Genomic DNA, 19,900 nt, shown 5'->3' on the forward strand with positions numbered 1-19,900 from the left:
CGTTTTCAACCAGAAATATTTTCCCATACCACAGTTTCAACCCGTGCTTTCACTGACTCTAACTTTAGTGGGGGTTTTTTGTTGTTGTTTTGTTTTGTTTTTAAATTTGGAGCTTCAGATGTAATTCGTAGCTCATGAGATACTGTGTCTAGTCGTTATCCAAATGAGCAGCTGCTCAGTATTTTGAATACTGACCAAAACACAGCTACAAGAGCATGCATTACAAAGTAATCCATGTTACAACAGCCATTCGTTATTGCGAGGACACTTTGGGTGTGTGTCTGTGTGAGACAGTTCTTGATATCTATCCATCTTCTATACCGCTTATCCTTCAGGGTCATGGTGAACCTGGAGTGTATACCAGGGAGCATCGGGCACGGGCAGGGTATATCCTGGACAGGGTGCCAATCCATCGTAGGGCACAATCACATACACTACGGATACTTTGGACGTGCCATTCAACCTACCATGCATGTCTTTGGACTGGGGGATGAAACCGGAGTGCCCGGAGGAAACCCGCGCAGCATGAAAATGAAAACTCCATACAGACAGGGTAGCGGCGGGAAATGAATGCACTAACCTCTAAGCCACCATGCCCCCTACAGTTCTTGATATAGTTGTTAAATGGATAACCTGCACCTACAAATACTTTGTTAATTTCAAGTAGGGTTAAGAACGAGCCTACGTTTGTATTATAGCTTAACTAAGGCTATATGCACACAGTGCTAACATCTCTTTCCACCAATTTTGTTTTCCCAGCTGTGCTAGTTGTCAAACAGCAGCATTTAATTTGTTGTTTTATGTTTTAATGTTATAATGTTTGGCCTTCATCTCAACAACACCACTGAAAACTTTGGAGACCTTAAGCCAGGTTTGCATTTTATAATCACACAGTTTGAGTATTGCTACATCTGGCTTTTTGGAAGTACTCTATAACTCAAGCATGACAAGACCATCATGGCGACCTCATTAATATAAAATTGAAAAGTCCAACCCCTTTGCCATTGCCCGTCTTATTTCTTATTCATTTTGTACGAGATTTGGTTTGACAACGCAATGAAAATTAGGCTATATAAATCTAATTAAAATGGCCAATCTGACCGTTAGCAAATCTTTTTTTTATTATTCCAAAGAATTAACAATTTCCCTGCTGAAAAAAAACAAACAAACAATATAAACCATTACAGAAATTCTAATGGTTTAGACTACAAATACCATTAACAAATGTTTTGGGCCATATTCTATTAGGATTTAGTGGTTTGTATTGGTTTCCACTAGACATAAACATTCCACCAACAGAACCCAACACATTTCCAATAGAGATCCACAAGGACCATTTTAGTTTCCATTGAAACCAATACAATTCCCATTATAACCATTAAAACCATTAGAATTTCTGTAACGGTTTCTATTGTTTTTTTTCAGCAGGGTTATTAAAATGAGCTAGTCAAAGAACTGATTTGTTAGCAAACCCTTTATCAGCAGCTGCTGTCTGATTTGATGGCTGTATAATATAGTGTATTGATTTCTGTTGATTCTGAAATTTGGACAACATTGTTTGTAATATTAATAAAATAGCCAAGCAGCTCCTCAAAGCTCTAGGCTTTAACAAAATGAAAAAGAAATGGACTGCTGCAACCAAGATAACAGTAGTTAGCATAGTTAGCGATAAATAGTTTAGTTTGTTTTTACTGAAAGCAACTTGTTCTATGTGCAAACTGTAACAGTGCTGTTTGCCACTAAGATTTTCAGATTGTACTGGCAACCTATCTAGATTGAGATTGACAACCTACTAATGAGAGTTATACTAAAACTGAGTGCATTGCTCAGCTTAAAACAGCATTGGGTGTTTTGCTTCAGTAGCTTCAGGTGTTTTCATGCCTCTCTTAACCGAAACAGAGAGCACTCAAGCATGGGAGAGGGTTCTGATGACATTTCATAAGGGAAATTTATAAAAGGACAGTTTCATAAAAGGTTCAGTTTGCTTAAACTAAGCTGCCACTTTCATATGTTGGTGCCTACTTTAGACAGATTGAGTATTTATATTGATTCTGTAAAAATTTGAACAATATTTCTTCAATTAATTGCAAGGCTGATAAGGTACTATACTCTGTGACTATTAGCATTTTTTTCACATCATTTACTCTTGGATGACTGGCAGTAAGTCATGGCTTTACAAGATGTGTGTGGTTTTCTCAACCCCTCTTGTGATCGTCAACGGAATGCTGCATGTTTGTGGTCCAGATCTCTGGAGAGTACCTTTTACGGAGGTGGCTCCAATACCAGATGGCTGCAGGAAACCAGAAATTCAAGTCCACTGGAATTTTATGTGCCGGTGCATGAATACCTAACGCGGAGCCCTATTCAGTTTGGTCAAGTCCAACCTAGCTTAGACAACTCACCTTGCAACTCCAAGAACAATGATCAATACCACCAGTCTTTACCCTCACTCTCCACTCACTCCCCTATTCCACTTTCAGTTTCTCCCTCTGTTCCTCTACCATTCCCTCTGGGTCACGGCACCACCACATTGGGATTCATCTTCCAGGGCGGTGTGATTGCTGCAGCAGACTCACGATCCAGCTGTGGGGGCCTGGTGGCATGTCCTGCATCCCAAAAGATCATACCTGTTCACTCCCACCTGGTGGGGACCACGTCGGGTACCTCGGCCGACTGCGTCCTCTGGAAGCGCATCTTAGCAAGGGAGTTGAGGCTTTACCAGCTTCGAAACAAGCGGAGGCTGTCGACAGGGGGTGCCGCCAAGCTGTTGTCTCACATGCTGCACCCTTTTAAAGGCACTGAGCTGTGTGTGGCTGCCACTCTTTGTGGATGGGATGGAGAGGAGGAGGAGATGATACTATGTTCAAGCAACAGAGGAGCTGGTAGCAGACCAGTGGCAGAAAGAGATGCCAAAACCTCTGTAGAAGACAGCGATGGTAAACCACCAATGACAATCATAGAACCTTTTCAGGCTGATCCTAAAACCCAACCAACAGCCATCTCTACTTCAACGACTACAAAACACTCTGGTCCAGGCCTTGTTTATGTGTGCAGCGATGGCCTCCGTTTGAAGGGTGAGCTCTTCTCGGTGGGCTCAGGTTCTCCCTATGCTTACTCAATCCTGGATGAGAGGATTCACTGGGGGATAAGTGTAGACGAAGCGGTCTCAGTAGCCAGGGAAGCCGTGTATAGGGCCACGCACAGGGATGCATACTCTGGCAACAACGTAGACCTGTACCACGTCACTGCTAAAGGTTGGACACGAAGGAAGAGGGAGGACCTCAAAGAAGAGTACTACAGAGAGAAGGAGAGAGAGAGGAGAAGAATGGAAGAGAGGAAGCAGGAGAGAGAGCGAGAAAAAGTCAGGCAAGATGACTAACCTGAGTTTAACCAGTAAAAGTATAATGGTCCTCATGAAAAAAATGAATAAATTTGAGTTATTCTTATTGTGTGCATGTGTGTGTGTGTGTTTTTTTTATATATTGTTTGTGGCTGTATCCTAAACAGGTTAAGAATACATATCATGTTCAAATTCAAATTTCAAATATGTTAGCCTTAAAATTTTACCTCAGCATCGTACATGAGTATACCAATTGTGATCTCAGAAGTTAGAGGAAGTGTTGTTCCATTTTTAATATGGGGTCAGCATTGTTTTTCTCAAAACATTTTTGGAATATATTTGCATGGTGAAATTATCCTTGCATTCCTAAAACTTCCATAAAATATCTGCTCATAAGAGAAACGCTGTTCTCTGTGGCACACCAGGCTCTGTAAATGGGAGACAAAAAAAAAGAAGATGTGGAGCAGTAACATCCAACCAATCAGGACAACAGGGTGTGTCTAGTTGCGTGTCAATCATTAGGGCTGTCCAAAATGGTGTCTTTCCATGGTACAGTGCTTGGATATTAAGCTAATGTAGAACAATGGATTGATTCCATGTGTAACTGGATATTCTCCACTATGCTTTGAAACATCTACAAAATGGCAAGACTCGTGTTATTAAAGTGGACAGGGTGCAGTACCTGATCCACAGTAGGAACAAGAAAACTCAAAAAGGACGATGCTATAATACTTTGCAAAAACACAAAGTAGGCATGAATACAAAAGGTAATGATGGGCAACAGGCAAGATGAGAATCATCAACTACCATGGGAACAGTCAAATGAATACAGGAAACACTGACCGTATAAGGAAAGTGGTGGCAGGGGGAAACAGGACAACCAGTAAACATCTTTTGGGGCAGAAACAGGAAGGATTTATGGAGTTATCTACAGTGAGTTTTGTCACTGGGTCAAATATAAAAAATTGGGTAAAAATTGTGGGAGAGAAAGAGAGAGGTCACATTAATACTCTGGGATCCTTTTTTCATTTCCTTAGATCATGTCTATTTTTCATTTTGAATCATTTTACATTAAAACTCCTATTACCAGACATGTTCAATGAATCAGTTTGACATGACCAGCTCTGACATTATTGGCCTCAGATATTTTGGGATTATTAAAAAAATGCATAAAAATTGCACACACTAAATCATGCTTTACAAAAACATTGCAAACTCAGAAAATTTCTTGTATTTATTAAATGCATCACCCATATTTTATGTTCCTATTCGGCTGCTACAAAGATACACACTGCTATTTATCGATGTGCAATTTCATTTCTTTACGTTCATTTGTGACCAAATCACAGCCATGATTTTCCCCTCCCTCTCGTGTTCTGTTTATAACATAAACTATAACCATTACATTATTATTATTTTTTTTTTAAAAAGGGGGTTTTCAAAAGAAACAGACATGAGAGTCTTTCTATCCTCCTAAAAACAATAGAAACCCTCACAGAAATTCCACTACAAATACCATTACAAACCATCAGCTAACCATTAAAACCATTACCATTATTGGTATCCTTAATGGTATCCATTAGACATAACATGCCATGAATAGAAGACAACAAATTACCCATAGAGACCCACAGGGACCATTACAATGTCCATTAAAACCAATGCAATTCCCATTATAACCATTAAAACCATTAGAAATTCTATGAAGTTGTTTTTTTATACCAATATTATTTATCTTTCCACCAGTTGTGGAATCTGACTTCATTGGTAATTACCACGTTACCATAAATTATTCCCTGTGAAAAAGTAGTCCATATGACAAATTATATAGATTTAGACCAAATTTTCTTGACTGAAGATATCATGAAAGTGTTCTACAAAAAGACCCTTGGTATAAAGAATATCCTGTTGTTGTTGTTGTTGTTGTTGTTTTGACAGCTGCCCATGGACATCCTTAAATGATAACACTTTCTTTTCTGCTACTTTTGCACTCGTAATTCTTGACTGTGCCAATTGCACATACTCTACAGATACGATGGATAGAGATTAGACTGAAAATACTTCTTTAATCATCCAATTTCAATTTACGATTTGGTTGGAGTGCCATAGGGCCTGTTCAGATAATAGTTCTTACCTTCCACACCAACACGTTAAAAGATAAACACATTGAATCTTTTGGCAAACATTCTTCCAGCACAGAACTCCAATACATATACAGCAACAAAGGTATGTGAGAAAACAGGTTTCTGTACCTACATTAGTAATCCCTTTTGGTTTTATTCTTGCACACATTGTCAGCACTTACATGATCTGAGAACTACTGAAAATTTCTGGAATCTTCTGAGCATATTTATAAACAGGCGAAGGCTGGTCTGTCTCTGTGGTCTGTCTGTGAGCTTATTCAAAATTATATACGTTTATTAGTATAATTTAGATTTATATATTTATTTGGTAGTTTGAAATTAGAGTAATCAGATTTAAATTGGAGGGTCAGGTCATAGTTAATGTATACATGAATGATTTATTGCTTATTTAGTGTCTTATAACTTATAACATAACTAATATAGTTTTTTATTTTTTTATTTTATTTAAATATTAACCTTTTTAATTAAGTTAATAAATTGATTAAACGTCTGATTTCTGAACCAAAGGAACCAAGGCAACGCGTGGCGGAATCCTAAATCGCTCCATACAGGATACTTAGTGCACTTGATATGGCATGAAATCCATTATTTTTACGTACTTTGTAATGTACCTAGTTAGGAAATACGCAGCCATTTGTAGTTCAGCCCGCTTCGATGACCTTTATAGAAACCGATACAGAAAAAGAAAACTTTTAATTATTATCTATTGAGATGTTTACAATCACACCAGTAACTTTTTAAAATACAAACGTGTAATATTAACGTTAAATGTAGTTTTGTAGTAAATGTAGCTAAGCTAACACTACATTTGTATTTATTTATCGCTAGCTAGTTTAGCCGGGTGTTTAGGGTTATAACATGTCCAGTATGCTAGTAATTAGCGTGTTTAGCTATTAGCCTTGTATCTGAACGGGTTGGTGAAGAAATAAAAATGGCGACGAAGATTCATGTAAGGAGAAATACCAAACGGAATTTATTCAAAAACACTCTTAGCAGGGGAGATAAACGTGAAGATATTTGTTATATTTATTAATCGTATTTTTATTTAAGTGTTGTAGACCCCGAATATGAGCTCGTGTTTACCAGGATGGCCGAGTGGTTAAGGCGTTGGACTTAAGATCCAATGGACATATGTCCGCGTGGGTTCGAACCCCACTCCTGGTAATGTATTTTCTTTTTTATTTATATAATTTTCGTTTCTTTGTTCTGTTTTATCTCGTTTGTTGCTAAATTCTACAATGACCTTGAGAATATTATTATTATTATTACTACTTCTATATTTATTTTTAACACCTTACATTTGCACACATGCATTTACTTGACGTTCACACTTTGCCCCCTGTCGGTCATGTTTAGCTATTACAGCAAAATCCCATCTTCCTGAACATTAAAGCAGTTGTGATTGCATTTCTTATTTCAAAAATTGCATTTTTTATGCACTAATGCGTACAGTTTATATATATATATATATATATATATATATATATATATATATATATATATATATATATTATATGATAATTTTTATATACAATTTTGCATCTATAATGAGTGCTGTATTTGCTCAGATTTCCTGTCTGATGTGTGATTCTATCAAGTTTATGATAAAGTTGCTAGAGTAACACCAGAAGCACGTACAATTACGAGTTTCCAGTGATATGGACACAAGAGGCGAGGTAAGTCTTTGACGGAGATCGAAACCTGGCCAGGTGTTTAGATGTGTCTTAGTTGAAGGACAGAGGAGTGCACAAAGTTTGCGGAAGAAGAAGGGACGTGGCGTCTTAAATTTGTGCAATCATTATAGACCATGCAAATCATAATGTTCAGAATTCAGAAAAAGTGTCTGAGTACTAAACAACTCATCACATACACCTACTGTCATCCATGGAGCCTTTATACCTTTATACCTATGCCTTAATGGAGCCATTGTACCACTGCTACAATCTGACAACATGGCTTTAGATTCAGTCTTATTCTTATTTTGTATTCGGATTGCACTCTCCTAGCTGTGTTTCCTTGGAACTATAGTGTTTTGTATAAGTATTCACACCCCTCAAACCTTTCCACAATCTGGAGGAGATGATATGGACCTAATTAGGAGTATAGACGCCATGCGTGTACATGAAGTAACACATAATATTGAAATAATGTGGCGAAATGATTCAGTTTGCCACATTGTTTACAAATAAAAAGCATAAAGTAGTGATTACTCAAGTATTAACCCATGTTTCTGTGAAACCCCTGTATTAGTTTTGTTCTGATAACAGGAGGGGGTGAATATTTATGCAACCCGCAAACACACACACATCGTGGACCTTCAAATGTTCAACCTTGGACCTTCAATTATTATTATTATTATTATTATTATTATTATTATTATTATTGTTATTATGTGATCCAGTCGCTCACGTGCACGCGCACGTTCCCTATGGATCCGTGACCGCGCTCACGCCATGTTTTTTTTCTTTTTTTTTTTTTTTTCTCCGCTGGAGGAAGTTCCTGAATGGGGCGGCGCGCGCGGAGACGCGGAGGGGCGGGTGCGCGCGCTGGGAACAAAGTTCGGCACGCCGACTCTCCCAGCTGTACGGTGTAACGTGTTAATCATTTGAGAGGAAAAGTAAAGAAGTTGCTCGGATCACCGCCGGGGACGAACCGGACACGTTTACTCAGCTTGCTGTTGGGAGGCGCTGTAAAAGCTGACCCGAGCTCCGCTTTGAGTCCGCGTGCGCGCGCGTGTTTTTGTTTGTTTTCCTTTTCTGTTATACCCCCTCCACGCAAAAAAACCTCCACAACAACAAACAAAACAAAAACCCACTTGTGGAAAATAGTGAAAAGAGAACCGGAGCAAGCGCGAGCTGTGGACATGGCCTCACGCGCACGGGCGGCGTACTGAGCCTAAATGTTCGGGTTTTATTTCCACACCGAGTCTCTGAGACTTCACACAACTCACACAGAGGCTCTGCAGAGGTAAGAGGGACTGTCTGAGGACATTGTGCATTCCTTACTTCATTAGTATTACATTAACCTTTGAAGTCATGATTAATAGTTCTTAATTACAGCATTGATTCATTCATTAAATCTGATTAATTAATTACTCCCCAACCCCCCTCCGAACTCCGTTGACTGGATCTTGTATATCTTGCACAGTGAGATAGGTGAGTCCTAAAGAACCCTGGTTCTCAAAGTAAGGGACCCACATGGAACCCTGAGGCACAGCTACAGAAGGGTCAGGACCTTCTAACTTCGCCATAGTCTACTGGAATCTATTTTAATGGCTTTCTGTGGGTGGAAAGTTCAGGAAAAAAACTCTCTGGCTCCAATAAATAGGCCAAATATAATTATCCAATCCCATCAGAGTATTGTATCTATTAAATTGTGTCTCTGTGTGTGAAATAAACCTGTACTGACAGGATCAGGGATTTTTTTTTGTTACAGTGATTGATTAAAAAGCATGGGAACCCCTGCTAAAGAAAATCTGATATGCTTGCAATATTTTGACCTCAGGTGCAAAAGTGAATGACACTTATGCTAAGTCATGAGTGGCATATAAACGCTTGGAATTATTATTATTATTATTATTATTGTTGTTGTTATTATTATTGTTATTAAGAGTCTCGAGCCAGGTGTCAGACTTCTACACATGCTTGTTCATGTTAGGCAAGATGTGAATAGGGCAATTAAAAAACAAAACAAAACAAACAAAAAATGATCGACACCACTGTTTGTCAGTTTATTGCTTTGGAAACTTTTTCCCAAATTTTTTGCCAACCATTTATTTATGAAATGATGCTTTGTCTAATTAAATGTGTGTAAATATGTATATACTTAGTAAAAATAAAAATCACTTTGGAAGATGTTAGACTTCAGATAAAGGCTGATGGAATAAAGAAGAGTCTGATGAAATATCTCTATCGTAGAATCGTAGAATGTTTTGACCGAATGCACGTCGTGTTGTGGTGATGTCACATGACACACGCGTCTCGGCCCAAATCTGCGGTAATTTTGCATGTAAACTGTTTATCTTGTACGCATGTTGATGAGGAATGGCCTAGCTAATCACGCCGTCAATTTTTTTTCCCCCTCACCAAAACAACTTGAACGCACACCACGTCCCCTCTACCTCTGAGACCGTACGCACGAACTTCCGAGGAAGGTAGCATACAACATGATGGGATTGTGAAGTGGGTGGAGCTTCTTCTTCCAAGTAGCTAAGGTTCAGATAATGCGACGGTTGTCGAGAAACAAAAACCGAGAAAAGAACATTTTAGTGTTGAGTTTTGACTTTTATTGTTCCTACAGTTTGGTGAAAACATGTTGTAAAAACATGAAAAATCAGTCTGAGTGGTTGTGAATAAAATGATAATTTCTACATGTAGTGTCTTGCCTTAACATAACCTGGTTCAGCTCATCAGCCAGCTTGGGGGGGATTGGTGTGTTAGAGGTAGAGGTTCAAGACAAAGCTGTGAAGCCTTGTGACCCCTCCAGGGACCTGAGAGTGACAAATGTGGCCTATTGGAACAGGACAAACCAAACCTGATTGGTGCTGTGTGTGTGATGTACTATTCAGTGGGTTCATCAGTGTTACCTATAGCTGCACCATTACTCCACTGAGACCTGCTACAAAATGCAGTTGAGCTCAATGCGACTGAGGGAACTGCCGTAATAGGTGCTTTAGACATTTGCGTCATTTCTTTAGACCTGCATGCCGATCTGGTTAGGTTTTGACACCCCCCTTGACGATTATCCTTTCTTGGAAGAGATCCTGCATGCTCCATGTCCTTTCTTGCTATCAAAACTTGCCATTCCTCTTCAGACATTTCAGATTAGATGTTCTGCTGGGAGCCTGGATGCCTTACTCAGGCTGGCATCTGGTCACTTGCTAACGTCAAGTAACCTTTTTACTTTATTTTTTTTTTTTAAAGGTTTAACGGAGAGCTCAGTGTGGCTCAAAACAGGTGTAAAGGTTAAGATGGCGAGTGTATCGTCTTAAGTTGCAGCAGTGTGAGTGTTTCTCCTTAACCTGTTAGGCCAGACTTGCATTTAGGCATGTACTGATGATCGGTTATATGGTATATCACGATATATTGAGGATGCACGGTATGGGTATGGTGGAGGTATTGAAAGTAGTATCTAGGGGTTTTGCAGTTTTATCACTGCATTAATCAACCATTTAAAAACACCCTAACCGTGACCCCATGACAGCCATGTCATTATTTTTGCGTTCCTTTTGAGAAGCACTTGCTCTTGAGTTAAAGATTTAAAGGACAGTTGAAAGTTTGGCCAAAAAACACCCCAAAAAACCCTGATTGGTGCTCGAGACCCAAGATGTCAGCTAGCACCGTCTGGTTTTGATGTTTTCCTGTTAAGAAGCTTTTATTTCATGGCTATTTTCAAACTGACGTCATGTTCAGCACCTGCATTCTTTTGCTGTGTGTGTCTGTGTGTGTGTACAAGTGTAAATGTACCACACCTCTGGTCCGTTGTTGACAGTTGGAAGCCATTGGGACCTGGTGATCTTTGCGACTAAGGCTACAGGGACAGGATTTTCCTGCTTACACTCTCATTTAATGATTCTTTGAAAAGCTTCCAGCTTTGGTAGATATAATCCACTGGTGTGGTTTTAACATCTCTGGCTGTTCGAAGCACATCACATGACCCCGACATGGCTAACGTTGAGTTTAGCGTTAATGCTGGTGCTGCTCAGACTGAAGGTTGGTTGTAGAATAATTATTATTTCGAAGACCTGCCTGCCTTGTTATTGTACGTTGGAGATGTACACTATACACACCTCAGCCTTTCGAATTCACCGCAAGATGTTTTTATCTGGATATTTTTGGTTGGTTTCGTGGTTGGTCGGTCATGTGGGTTGGGATCGATTGTACGTGACTGTACAGATCACGTGAAATTCATTCTTGGGTATACAACTGATCATGTTCCACCTAAGAAGCTACCTATATGATACACGCCTCATGAAGCAACTAAAACACAAGGTGTAGGTGCTGTCGGGCGGGCCATGTCCAACAACCCTGTAGCTGATTAATTTCCTATACCAGCACACCCTGTACAGCGTGTTAAGCCAGTACTACAGTCAGCCTTGATGAGACAACTGATAAGCTGTGGTTTTACTTGAGGAAACCCTTTAGACATAACAAGGTTGCAGAAGAAAAATGTTGTGTTTAGAGTAAACGTAAAACATTATGAACGCTTGTGCGTAGGTTTTGTTATCTGTGCTTGGCTTTATCTTGGACTCGTTTGTCGTTTTGACAGAGAAGAACCCCCCGAATGAACGAAAAAATAAATGAATATACGTAAATGATTGTTTTTCAGGATTCACTGTGGAAAGTGAACGCTCCATCTGCTGTTCAACATGGCGACCTCGGCTTCGCAGGCGGACGCAGCTGAGGCCGGAGCAAGCAACGAGTTTAGCGACATCATCAAGTGTCGATCAGGTGGGTGTCGCGTTCTTGTGTGTCGCGTCCTTTTGTTGTTTTAGGCTACGTCCACGTTAACCCAGGTTAAATGTGAAAACGCTTCTTTTTCTATGTTTTGCCCACACCGAGACGGCGTTTTTGTCTGGCGTTGTAGTATGGACTGAGAAAACGGAGATATTCAAAAACAACGCTTTTTAAAAAATTTTATATTTTTTTATCCGGATCTATCTGGATTAACGTGGACGTAGCCTTAGAAGTTTGTTTTATATCTAAGCAGAGAACCTCGGTTATTTGTTTTTGAGAACGGATGACGGTTGTTTTTGAGCGGGAACGCTGTCGGGAGATGGGTCTACGTCTGCATTCAAGGCCTGCGTGCTTGCGTGCACGACGCGCTCCTAGGCAGATACGGAACAATAAGGAATAAGAGAGATGGCGGGAGTGTATCTGAGTGTGCCCATAATCTGTAATGTAATAATGTCACAATTACGGTTACTAAGATTTCGAAAGGCGGCGTAACACAAGGCCGAGTTATTGGCTGCATTTCAAGGCAGCGTTGCATATCTTGTTTTTTTTTTTTTTTTTTTTTTTGCTTTTCAACAAAGACTTTCTTCTGTTTCTTGTTTGATCAGTGGACGAGAGCGAAAGTATATATATAAAAAAAACAAACTACCAGTCAGAATGAGGAACCCATCTAAATCCATTTAGGTTAATAACCTAGCATGTTTAGCAGCTACCATCTTCAAGCTTCCGTGAGTCTTTCCTTTTTGTCTGTTAGAACGTCTAGTCAAACTTCTCCTTTTCCAGTGAGTGGACTCTTCACTGCTTCAGTACAGTATAAAAAGATTAACTTCTCACGTTTTATTAACTAAAAGTTTGTAGATAAGGCGAATAACGTGATCTTTTAATCAAACGTAGCCTATGCTTTAGCCTTGTAACTTGATTTTATATTTATGAATTAATGTTAATGTTAGTTAGCTAGTGAACGTTACCTAGGTCAGTTAGATGCTAAAGTTAGCATAACGTTAGCATAGGTGAACATTTTGCTTGTTTTTTTGTAGGTGAAAATAAAATGTGGGATGCCTCATGCATGGTTTTTTAAGTTCCCTTCCTAGCAGTTCCTTTAGATAATATTAAATCCAAACCTGAAATAGCAAACGGTAGATCAAAATGTAACTACGTATTGATAAAAAAAAAAAATGACTATGTGTAATTTTTTAAAAACGGATAAAACATTTGTTTGTAGTATAAAAGGAATTACAAGATAAATCAACATTGGGGAGGTAACAGTAACTTGACTTAACGTTGGTCCACATTACACCACCCTGCCGTTGATTTATTTTCCTGTAATCGCATGCACCCAAGTATTTTATTCCTTACTTCCGTCCCGTATTAGTATCTAGAAGCAAACTTGTAGAAGTGCACACCAGCAGTGAACAAAAGGAAGCACTGCGTCGGCAATTTAGCACAAAACCGTGGTGGACGTGTACCGTAACCGCACGTCAAAAGCCTAGCCGTGATCGCTGACGAGTAGAAATGATGCTGCCGAAGAGAAACCCAAATACGTTATGTCACATATTTATCGCTTCATGTTTATTCGACTAAATTTGTTAATTCTCCAAGAGTTACACCGTATACTTAAGTTCGTAAAGTCAAATCTGTCGTGTACGTAAACGTTTCACATTTAATCAAATTATTTTTGGTTTGTAAAATTGTCCAAACATTGCGAACTGTTCTAAAGTTCTAGACACTTATGACGGAAAATCGAATTCCTGAATACATGATGAAGCAAAACAGCAACAAGAAATGAGTAAGAAGGAACGAAGAGTTAAAAAAAAGTAAGTACAGTTCCTCATCCATCTTTGCGAAGCGACCCCATCGTCACTATGATCTGAGCTGCAGCTCACTTCTGGTGCGTGTTGTAGCTGTGCAGGATCTGCAGCAGAGCAGAATGATTTGCGGCAGTGTTTTCAGGCTGAGGCCCGTCTAAGGGTACGTTTTATTCTCTCTCCGTGTGGGTCGGGAATGCCTCGGCCTTCCCTGGGCTGGAATTCCTCTGCAGATCTGGATTTACGACGCTTTTCTCCACCACAATGGCTTTATTTTTATTTTTTTTTGCCAGGGTTCCGGTTGCCTGGTAACGGTCAAAGCTAAAGTTTCCTTTCAGTGTGTGTGTGTGTGTGTGTGCGTGTGTGTGTGTGTGATGATTCAGCTGCATAAGCAGAATCCTTATTTCGATTTCCAGCCTAAGGAGTGCTCTTTGGTCCCCTTTTTCCACAGAAAGGGTACTGGTGCTGCCAGCCGTTTAAAAGCCGATTGGTTACCCAATGAGTTTCCTTTTGAATGCAAGTTATAACCATGTTTTCAAGGCTTAACCAGTTTTATATCTGGCTTTTAGAGCTTGTTTTACCATTCAAATAACGTCAAATACTTTTGATCATTTATTCATAATACAGTGCCATCGTCCAAGACAAATCATACACGATTATACACTGTTCTCTTATTGCATTTGGCTAATCAGTGTGGCACTCCTCTGAGGAAAGTGTCTTAGCATTAGCAATTTTATTAACGATAAAATTTCCTCGAAACAAGTACTCGTACCTTAATTTCACTGCTTTGTGTTAAAACTCCTTAAAACACGTCGTTCCTGTCTTTTTTTTTTTGTGAGGTAATTCATATCATTTGCTTGAGTTACTTGATTCGCCGCTTGATGCGGTTGATTCGGTTGCGCTACATGCTAGCGGAGTTGTGCGTTTACAGTAATAGTTGCCTCAGTTGTATTTAAAACTTCCAGAAGTTGAGGGTTTTCTGACAATGTTGACAGCGTGGTGGATTACATGGCATTTCATTTAGCAGAAGATGCTAAGTGTTACTGCAATGTAATTGTCTTAGTGTTTTACAAATACTGAGGTAAATGTTGACGTTTCCGATGATTTTGTCCCGTTTCCATGGTAACCGCGTTTTACGTTTGCCTGTAGTAAAGATTTAACAGCTGAATGTAACTGCAGTGTGATTTTCTTAGGAAATTATAAACTTATCTGAGGTAAACGTCGAGGTTTCAGATGCTTTTGTCTTGTTTAAACGGTCGCTGCGTCTTTGTATTTGTCTGCATTAAAGATTTAACACCTATTTAATAGCTGGCAAAATTGTTAGTCTCAGTTATTAGTTAGCTTATGCTTAGTGTCTGTATTTCCCTGTTGCCTAGCAACAGTGGCTTAGTTGATTATGATGTATTTGTTTTTCGGTTTTATATGAAGACCGAGGACCAGTGCTGTACTTTGGTGGAAAGAGATGACCGTGTGTGTCTGTGTTTGTGTGTGTGCGCTGGTAGATGTGTGAAGATGTGTGAAGGAAGCAAAGGGAGAACATGCTGCTGTGTTTACAGCTGTGTCAGCTCTGTGTGTGTTTGTGTGTGTGTGTGTGTGTGTGTGTGTGTGTATGCGCAGTGAAAGTGGTCTTTAGGTATTAATGACTGGGTTTTTTCCCCAACATTTGGAAAACATGAAGAGGGAAAGAGAGAGAGGAGTTATTTTCACAGCTATGTGTGTGTATGTGAGAGAGAGAGACTTTTCTGATGCCTCCACACACACACACACACACATATATACACAATCTCTCTCTCTGTGTGTGTGTGTATATGTGTATATATATATATATATATATATAAAATATTCTTTCCTCATGTATAACACCCCAGCAATCAGGACAGGAAGCAGTCCCAATCCACTTCTACTTCCTCTTGTTCTTCCTGTAATTGTGTTCAAGAAATCCAGTCATAACAGAACCCAGCCCTCTTCATTTTGAATCTAGCTCTAATCATCTTCAGGAAATTATCTATAATGATACGATACTAAAAGGCTTAATGGGGGGCGTTTATAACTTGTCAGCCATAAATCACATTTACACAATTTTCTCTTTACCCCAAATGACGCTGATCAGCCATGACACGTTTGCCGCTTGGCATTTGCTTTCTTACTTTTGGACTGGAGGCTAATTGAGCTAACCAGGTGGGGAAGCTTATAACTACCAGCGCATTGTTCAGTATCTCAATCAGACATGTAGTTTCAGACACTTTATTTATTTATTTATTTATTTATTTATTTATTTATTTATTTTTATACTCCTATCTAGAAAAATACAGAAAAGTGCAGTCAGTAACTTTATAGCTGCTATAATGTAAGCGATAACAGAAGCTAACTTGTTCAGGGTCGCACTTTAACATTAAAGTGATGCATCATTGTGTAATAAATAATCGCTGGAATTGTTGACAAACTGCTGCGGTGCAACACGGATGAAATACTTTAGGATATTTCCTTAAATAATTCCTTGGTGGTTCCGGTAACTTGGTCCTCGATTATGTTCCTATAACATTGCCATTGCTAAAACTTTCCAGAACTAGCAACAGTAACCTTGAGAAACTTACTTAGAGATAACACACAAGTCTTTGCTGATGAAAGGGTTGTGTAAATGGTGTAAATTGCACTTTTTTTTGACAAGTTATCGCTTAATCGAACACAAAGTACATAATAGATCTTTTATTGATTACTAAATGTGCTGAGGATGTTGGGTAATCGGTTCGTACAGGATTTCGCGGCATTCTCGTGATTGTTGCGGGCAAAAAATGTTTGATTTTGCTGAGGCTTTTTTCAACATTTGCGACGAAATTTGCGGATTTATTTATTTATTTTCAGAAAACTACTTGAATTGGCGAAATTGAAGATTGTTTTGAGATTTGCTCTTTCGCAGTGATGTTTGTCGGTAAACGAGACCTTTTAGCTGTACTCGTGTTCGACGCACGTAAATCGAAGAGGGTTTTGGATGCACGAACGTTGCGATGACGTCACATGACGTGTCTTGGCCCAAATATGCGGTAATTTTTGAAAAATGGCAAGCTCTTCCGAATACTGTGGAGTTCCCTTGATTTTTGTGTTCATTTCTACGATCGAAAATATCACGGAATCCTGGAGGGACTGGCTAATGTCTTCTCTACACGCCAGTTGATTTGGCTGCAATAATTTGTCAGCGCTAATTTGACTGGTTGCATTACCAGGGCGCAGTGGAAAATAATCCAGGCCAAGCCTATGGCCTCTACTGGATCTCACACGCACGCACACACGTACACGCACACTCAGATGAAGAAGAGGCAGCTCTGGCCAAGTTTTATATAAGCAGAGCAGTGGGCTGTTGAAGAAGTGCCAGCGTCAGCGTGGCTTTGTGTAAGGTTTTAAAGAAGCTTCACTGAGAGGCTCGGTGTCAACACCTTTATCACCGACCCCCACTTTACCTGTCTGACCTCCTGCTGAGCATTCTGGGAAATGGCCAGAGGTCACACAGGTTTGTGACAATGCTGTTAACACGGGGCGACGGCTTTAGCCGGAGCCAGAGCTCTCTTTTTGTTCTTGAGAAACGGAGACAGTGTATGTGTGTGTTATGTGAAACCTTGAAAAATAAAATAGTTGTGCACATAAAGGACTTACATTCAGGGTGATCTAGTTACACATGCACCCACACACACCCATACACACAGACAGACAGTGTCTTAGCCACATTTTTGTGTGTGTGAGAAATGTTCCCACAAGCATAGGAATATCTGACAATTTTGACTTCGTAAGGACATTTAGCCAGTCCCCATGAAGAAAACTTTCTCTTATTTATTTGTTTATTTCTTTTTTGCAACAAAATCTAGTATTTATTTTACAAAACGTAAAGAGCCGAAAGGTTTCCTTTTGATTGCTGTGGTAAAAGTTCGACCTAATTTTAGGGCAATTTATGCATTGATCGTTGGAGTGGAATCAGCGGAAGGTCCTCACAAGGAGAATAAGTGTGTTTTCTAAAACACACTTATTTCTAAAAAATGTTTGAAATTTATTTATCTGCCAGCTCTGTGCCATCATCTCAAGTGCTACTTTTTTACTACGGTGTTGACAAGCAAGTCATGGATTCGTGAACGCGTCGCCATTGGACCGCTAGGATGCTAGCAAGCTTTGAAATATTGGCAAGATCTAAACTTCAGTAACCGTGACCGTCATAGTGATGTGCACGATGAAGTTTCTGTTCTGCTAACACTTCCGTTTGGACAAATCGTGAAACAGAAGTCCAGTCACTGCGACACTGTGACCAGGAACATGGATGAAGTAAACATTAAACGTCAAATCTCTGTTGCTGTGATGCTCTTTATGCACTTTGAGTATTGTAGAAACACTTAGCTGCCTGCTGTTTTAGTAAATGAATCAATAATGAGGTGATGTGATTCAGCCCAAAACAAGGCCGAGTTACTTTTACCATCCCGAAGTTGGTTTATTTTCCGATAACGTAAAGCAATGAGTGTTTTATTCCTCTGACATGACAGTGATTTGCAAACGATCACAATTACTATTATTATTAAAAAAAACTTATATTTTATTAAGGAACTATGGTATACTCTTTGAATCCGTTTATAGCTACATTTAATGTTGTGGAATGTCCACAGAACAAGCTAGTTCCAGCTATCACTTCCGTTACGTCAGCTATAAACAGCAAACAAATAAAATAAACAGAACGAATCGAACACGGCGCATCGTGTTACCAAGAAACCACAATCCGACTCCTCTGAAGGAAGACTTTCCTGGGGTGGAAAACCTCAAGTTACAGCTTTACCTCCGATTTGTTACCGGAGACGACTCCTTCCAGAAAAACCGGACGGATAAAACGTCTCCTTACGGAAAAACGTAAGTGCAAGTGAGCCGTCGCTATAGAAACGATAACGTATTCGAACGTCCGCGGTCTGAATCGTTGTGGGAGCTGCCGTTTTAGAAAACGATTCAACGCTTTCTGACCAATCAGGTTTGAGAATTCGGTACGAGTCGTGGAAGCTACATATGGTATGTAAAAGTCACTTATGGTGACGCTAACTATCCGTGGCTGTAGTTGCAACAGCACTGTTCTAGAAAGAGCAGCGCAAGTGGTGTTTTGCCAAAATGGAAAAAGAGTCAGTAGGCAGTTTGAGGAAAGTCTTGAGATTCTCTGGTGGGTGTTTTTTTTTTTTTTTTTTTTTTTTTTTGTGTCTCGGGTCATGTTTTTTGCTGAGATTCATTGTGTTTTCATGGCCCATTGGTCAAGATTTCTCCAACAGCCTACAGATCGACTGGTTGGCTCTGTCTATACAAAGACTGTTCCGTTATAGATGTGTGTGTGTGTGTTCTTTTCCTTGCTGTTGGCTCTGTGTGTGTGTGTGTGTGTGTGTGTGTGTGTGGGGAATGTGTGGTTTGGAGAGCAGAGTGAAGTTTTGAACAGAGAAAGTGTGAATATCTGGAAAGAAGTCTGCATCGTAGAGATGGGGGGAAAAAAAGAACATGGAGTTTAACAGGAAATCACCGTTCCTGACTTGCGTGTCGCAGATGTTTGCATTTCTCACTTATTAATAACATCAGACGAGTTCAGTGTGAGCATGCTAGGCATTTCTTAGCCACTGTTATTAGCTCTTGTTTTAAAATATCGACAATGAACAGTCATGGGAAAAAAAAAAACAGCTGGAAAGCTAACCCACGATTCACGGTGTTCCCGTTGTCCTAGAATGAGACATGAGAATATTACGATACGCACCGTTGCGTGTTCATGCTCGTACGTTATTTATAACATTTAGCTAGTTGATTTTCAGTGACGGGCATTAGGGGCTACGTTAGCTGCTTTGGATCGAGTAGTGTTGCAGCGTGCACTGGGTTTGGTTTCACAGCTGTAAGTAGTGTAGTATCACATGATATCGGATGTTAGTATGAGACCATTTTTATGCTCCATTTTATTGGAAATAACCATCATTACTTGACTGTTTATTGCTTTATTGTGTGTGTGTGTGTGTGTGTGTGTGTGTGTGTGTGTGAGGGATAAACACAGTAAATGAGAGGAGAAGCTGGTTGACTGGGCCACTCCTGACTAAACATAGTGTGTATGTGGTCCTCTGTCAGGTGGTAGTCAGACTTTTTCACGAGCCAATCAAATTTTAATGGGATGAA

The 19,900-nt window shown here is 39.6% G+C and overlaps 2 protein-coding genes and 1 non-coding gene across 5 annotated transcripts in view; all 3 read left to right on the forward strand.

Annotated features, from left to right (window-relative positions):
* The first annotated feature begins 1,948 nt into the window (after positions 1–1,948).
* psmb11b (proteasome 20S subunit beta 11b) lies at positions 1,949–3,405 on the forward strand. Its single transcript, XM_053643962.1, has one exon. The coding sequence runs from the start codon at positions 2,168–2,170 to the stop codon at positions 3,377–3,379; it is 1,212 nt and encodes a 403-aa protein (XP_053499937.1). The 5' UTR covers positions 1,949–2,167; the 3' UTR covers positions 3,380–3,405.
* A 3,160-nt stretch (positions 3,406–6,565) lies between these two features.
* On the forward strand, positions 6,566–6,648 carry trnal-uaa (transfer RNA leucine (anticodon UAA)). The gene has a single exon. It is a non-coding gene; the product is annotated as a tRNA-Leu (tRNA).
* Positions 6,649–7,948: 1,300 nt separating this feature from the next.
* The window catches only part of utrn (utrophin), a 180,590-nt gene continuing 168,638 nt past the window's right edge, over positions 7,949–19,900 (forward strand). For all 3 annotated transcript variants that reach the window (XM_053643180.1, XM_053643182.1, XM_053643181.1), the window contains exons 1-2: positions 7,949–8,451; positions 11,812–11,933. In XM_053643180.1, the coding sequence (XP_053499155.1) occupies positions 11,852–11,933 (82 nt within the window). In that variant the 5' untranslated portion in view covers positions 7,949–8,451; positions 11,812–11,851. The remainder of the gene's footprint in view (positions 8,452–11,811; positions 11,934–19,900) is intronic.

Source organism: Ictalurus furcatus, chromosome 15, assembly GCF_023375685.1.
Source record: "Ictalurus furcatus strain D&B chromosome 15, Billie_1.0, whole genome shotgun sequence".
In the NCBI taxonomy this organism is placed as follows: Eukaryota; Metazoa; Chordata; class Actinopteri; order Siluriformes; family Ictaluridae; genus Ictalurus; species Ictalurus furcatus.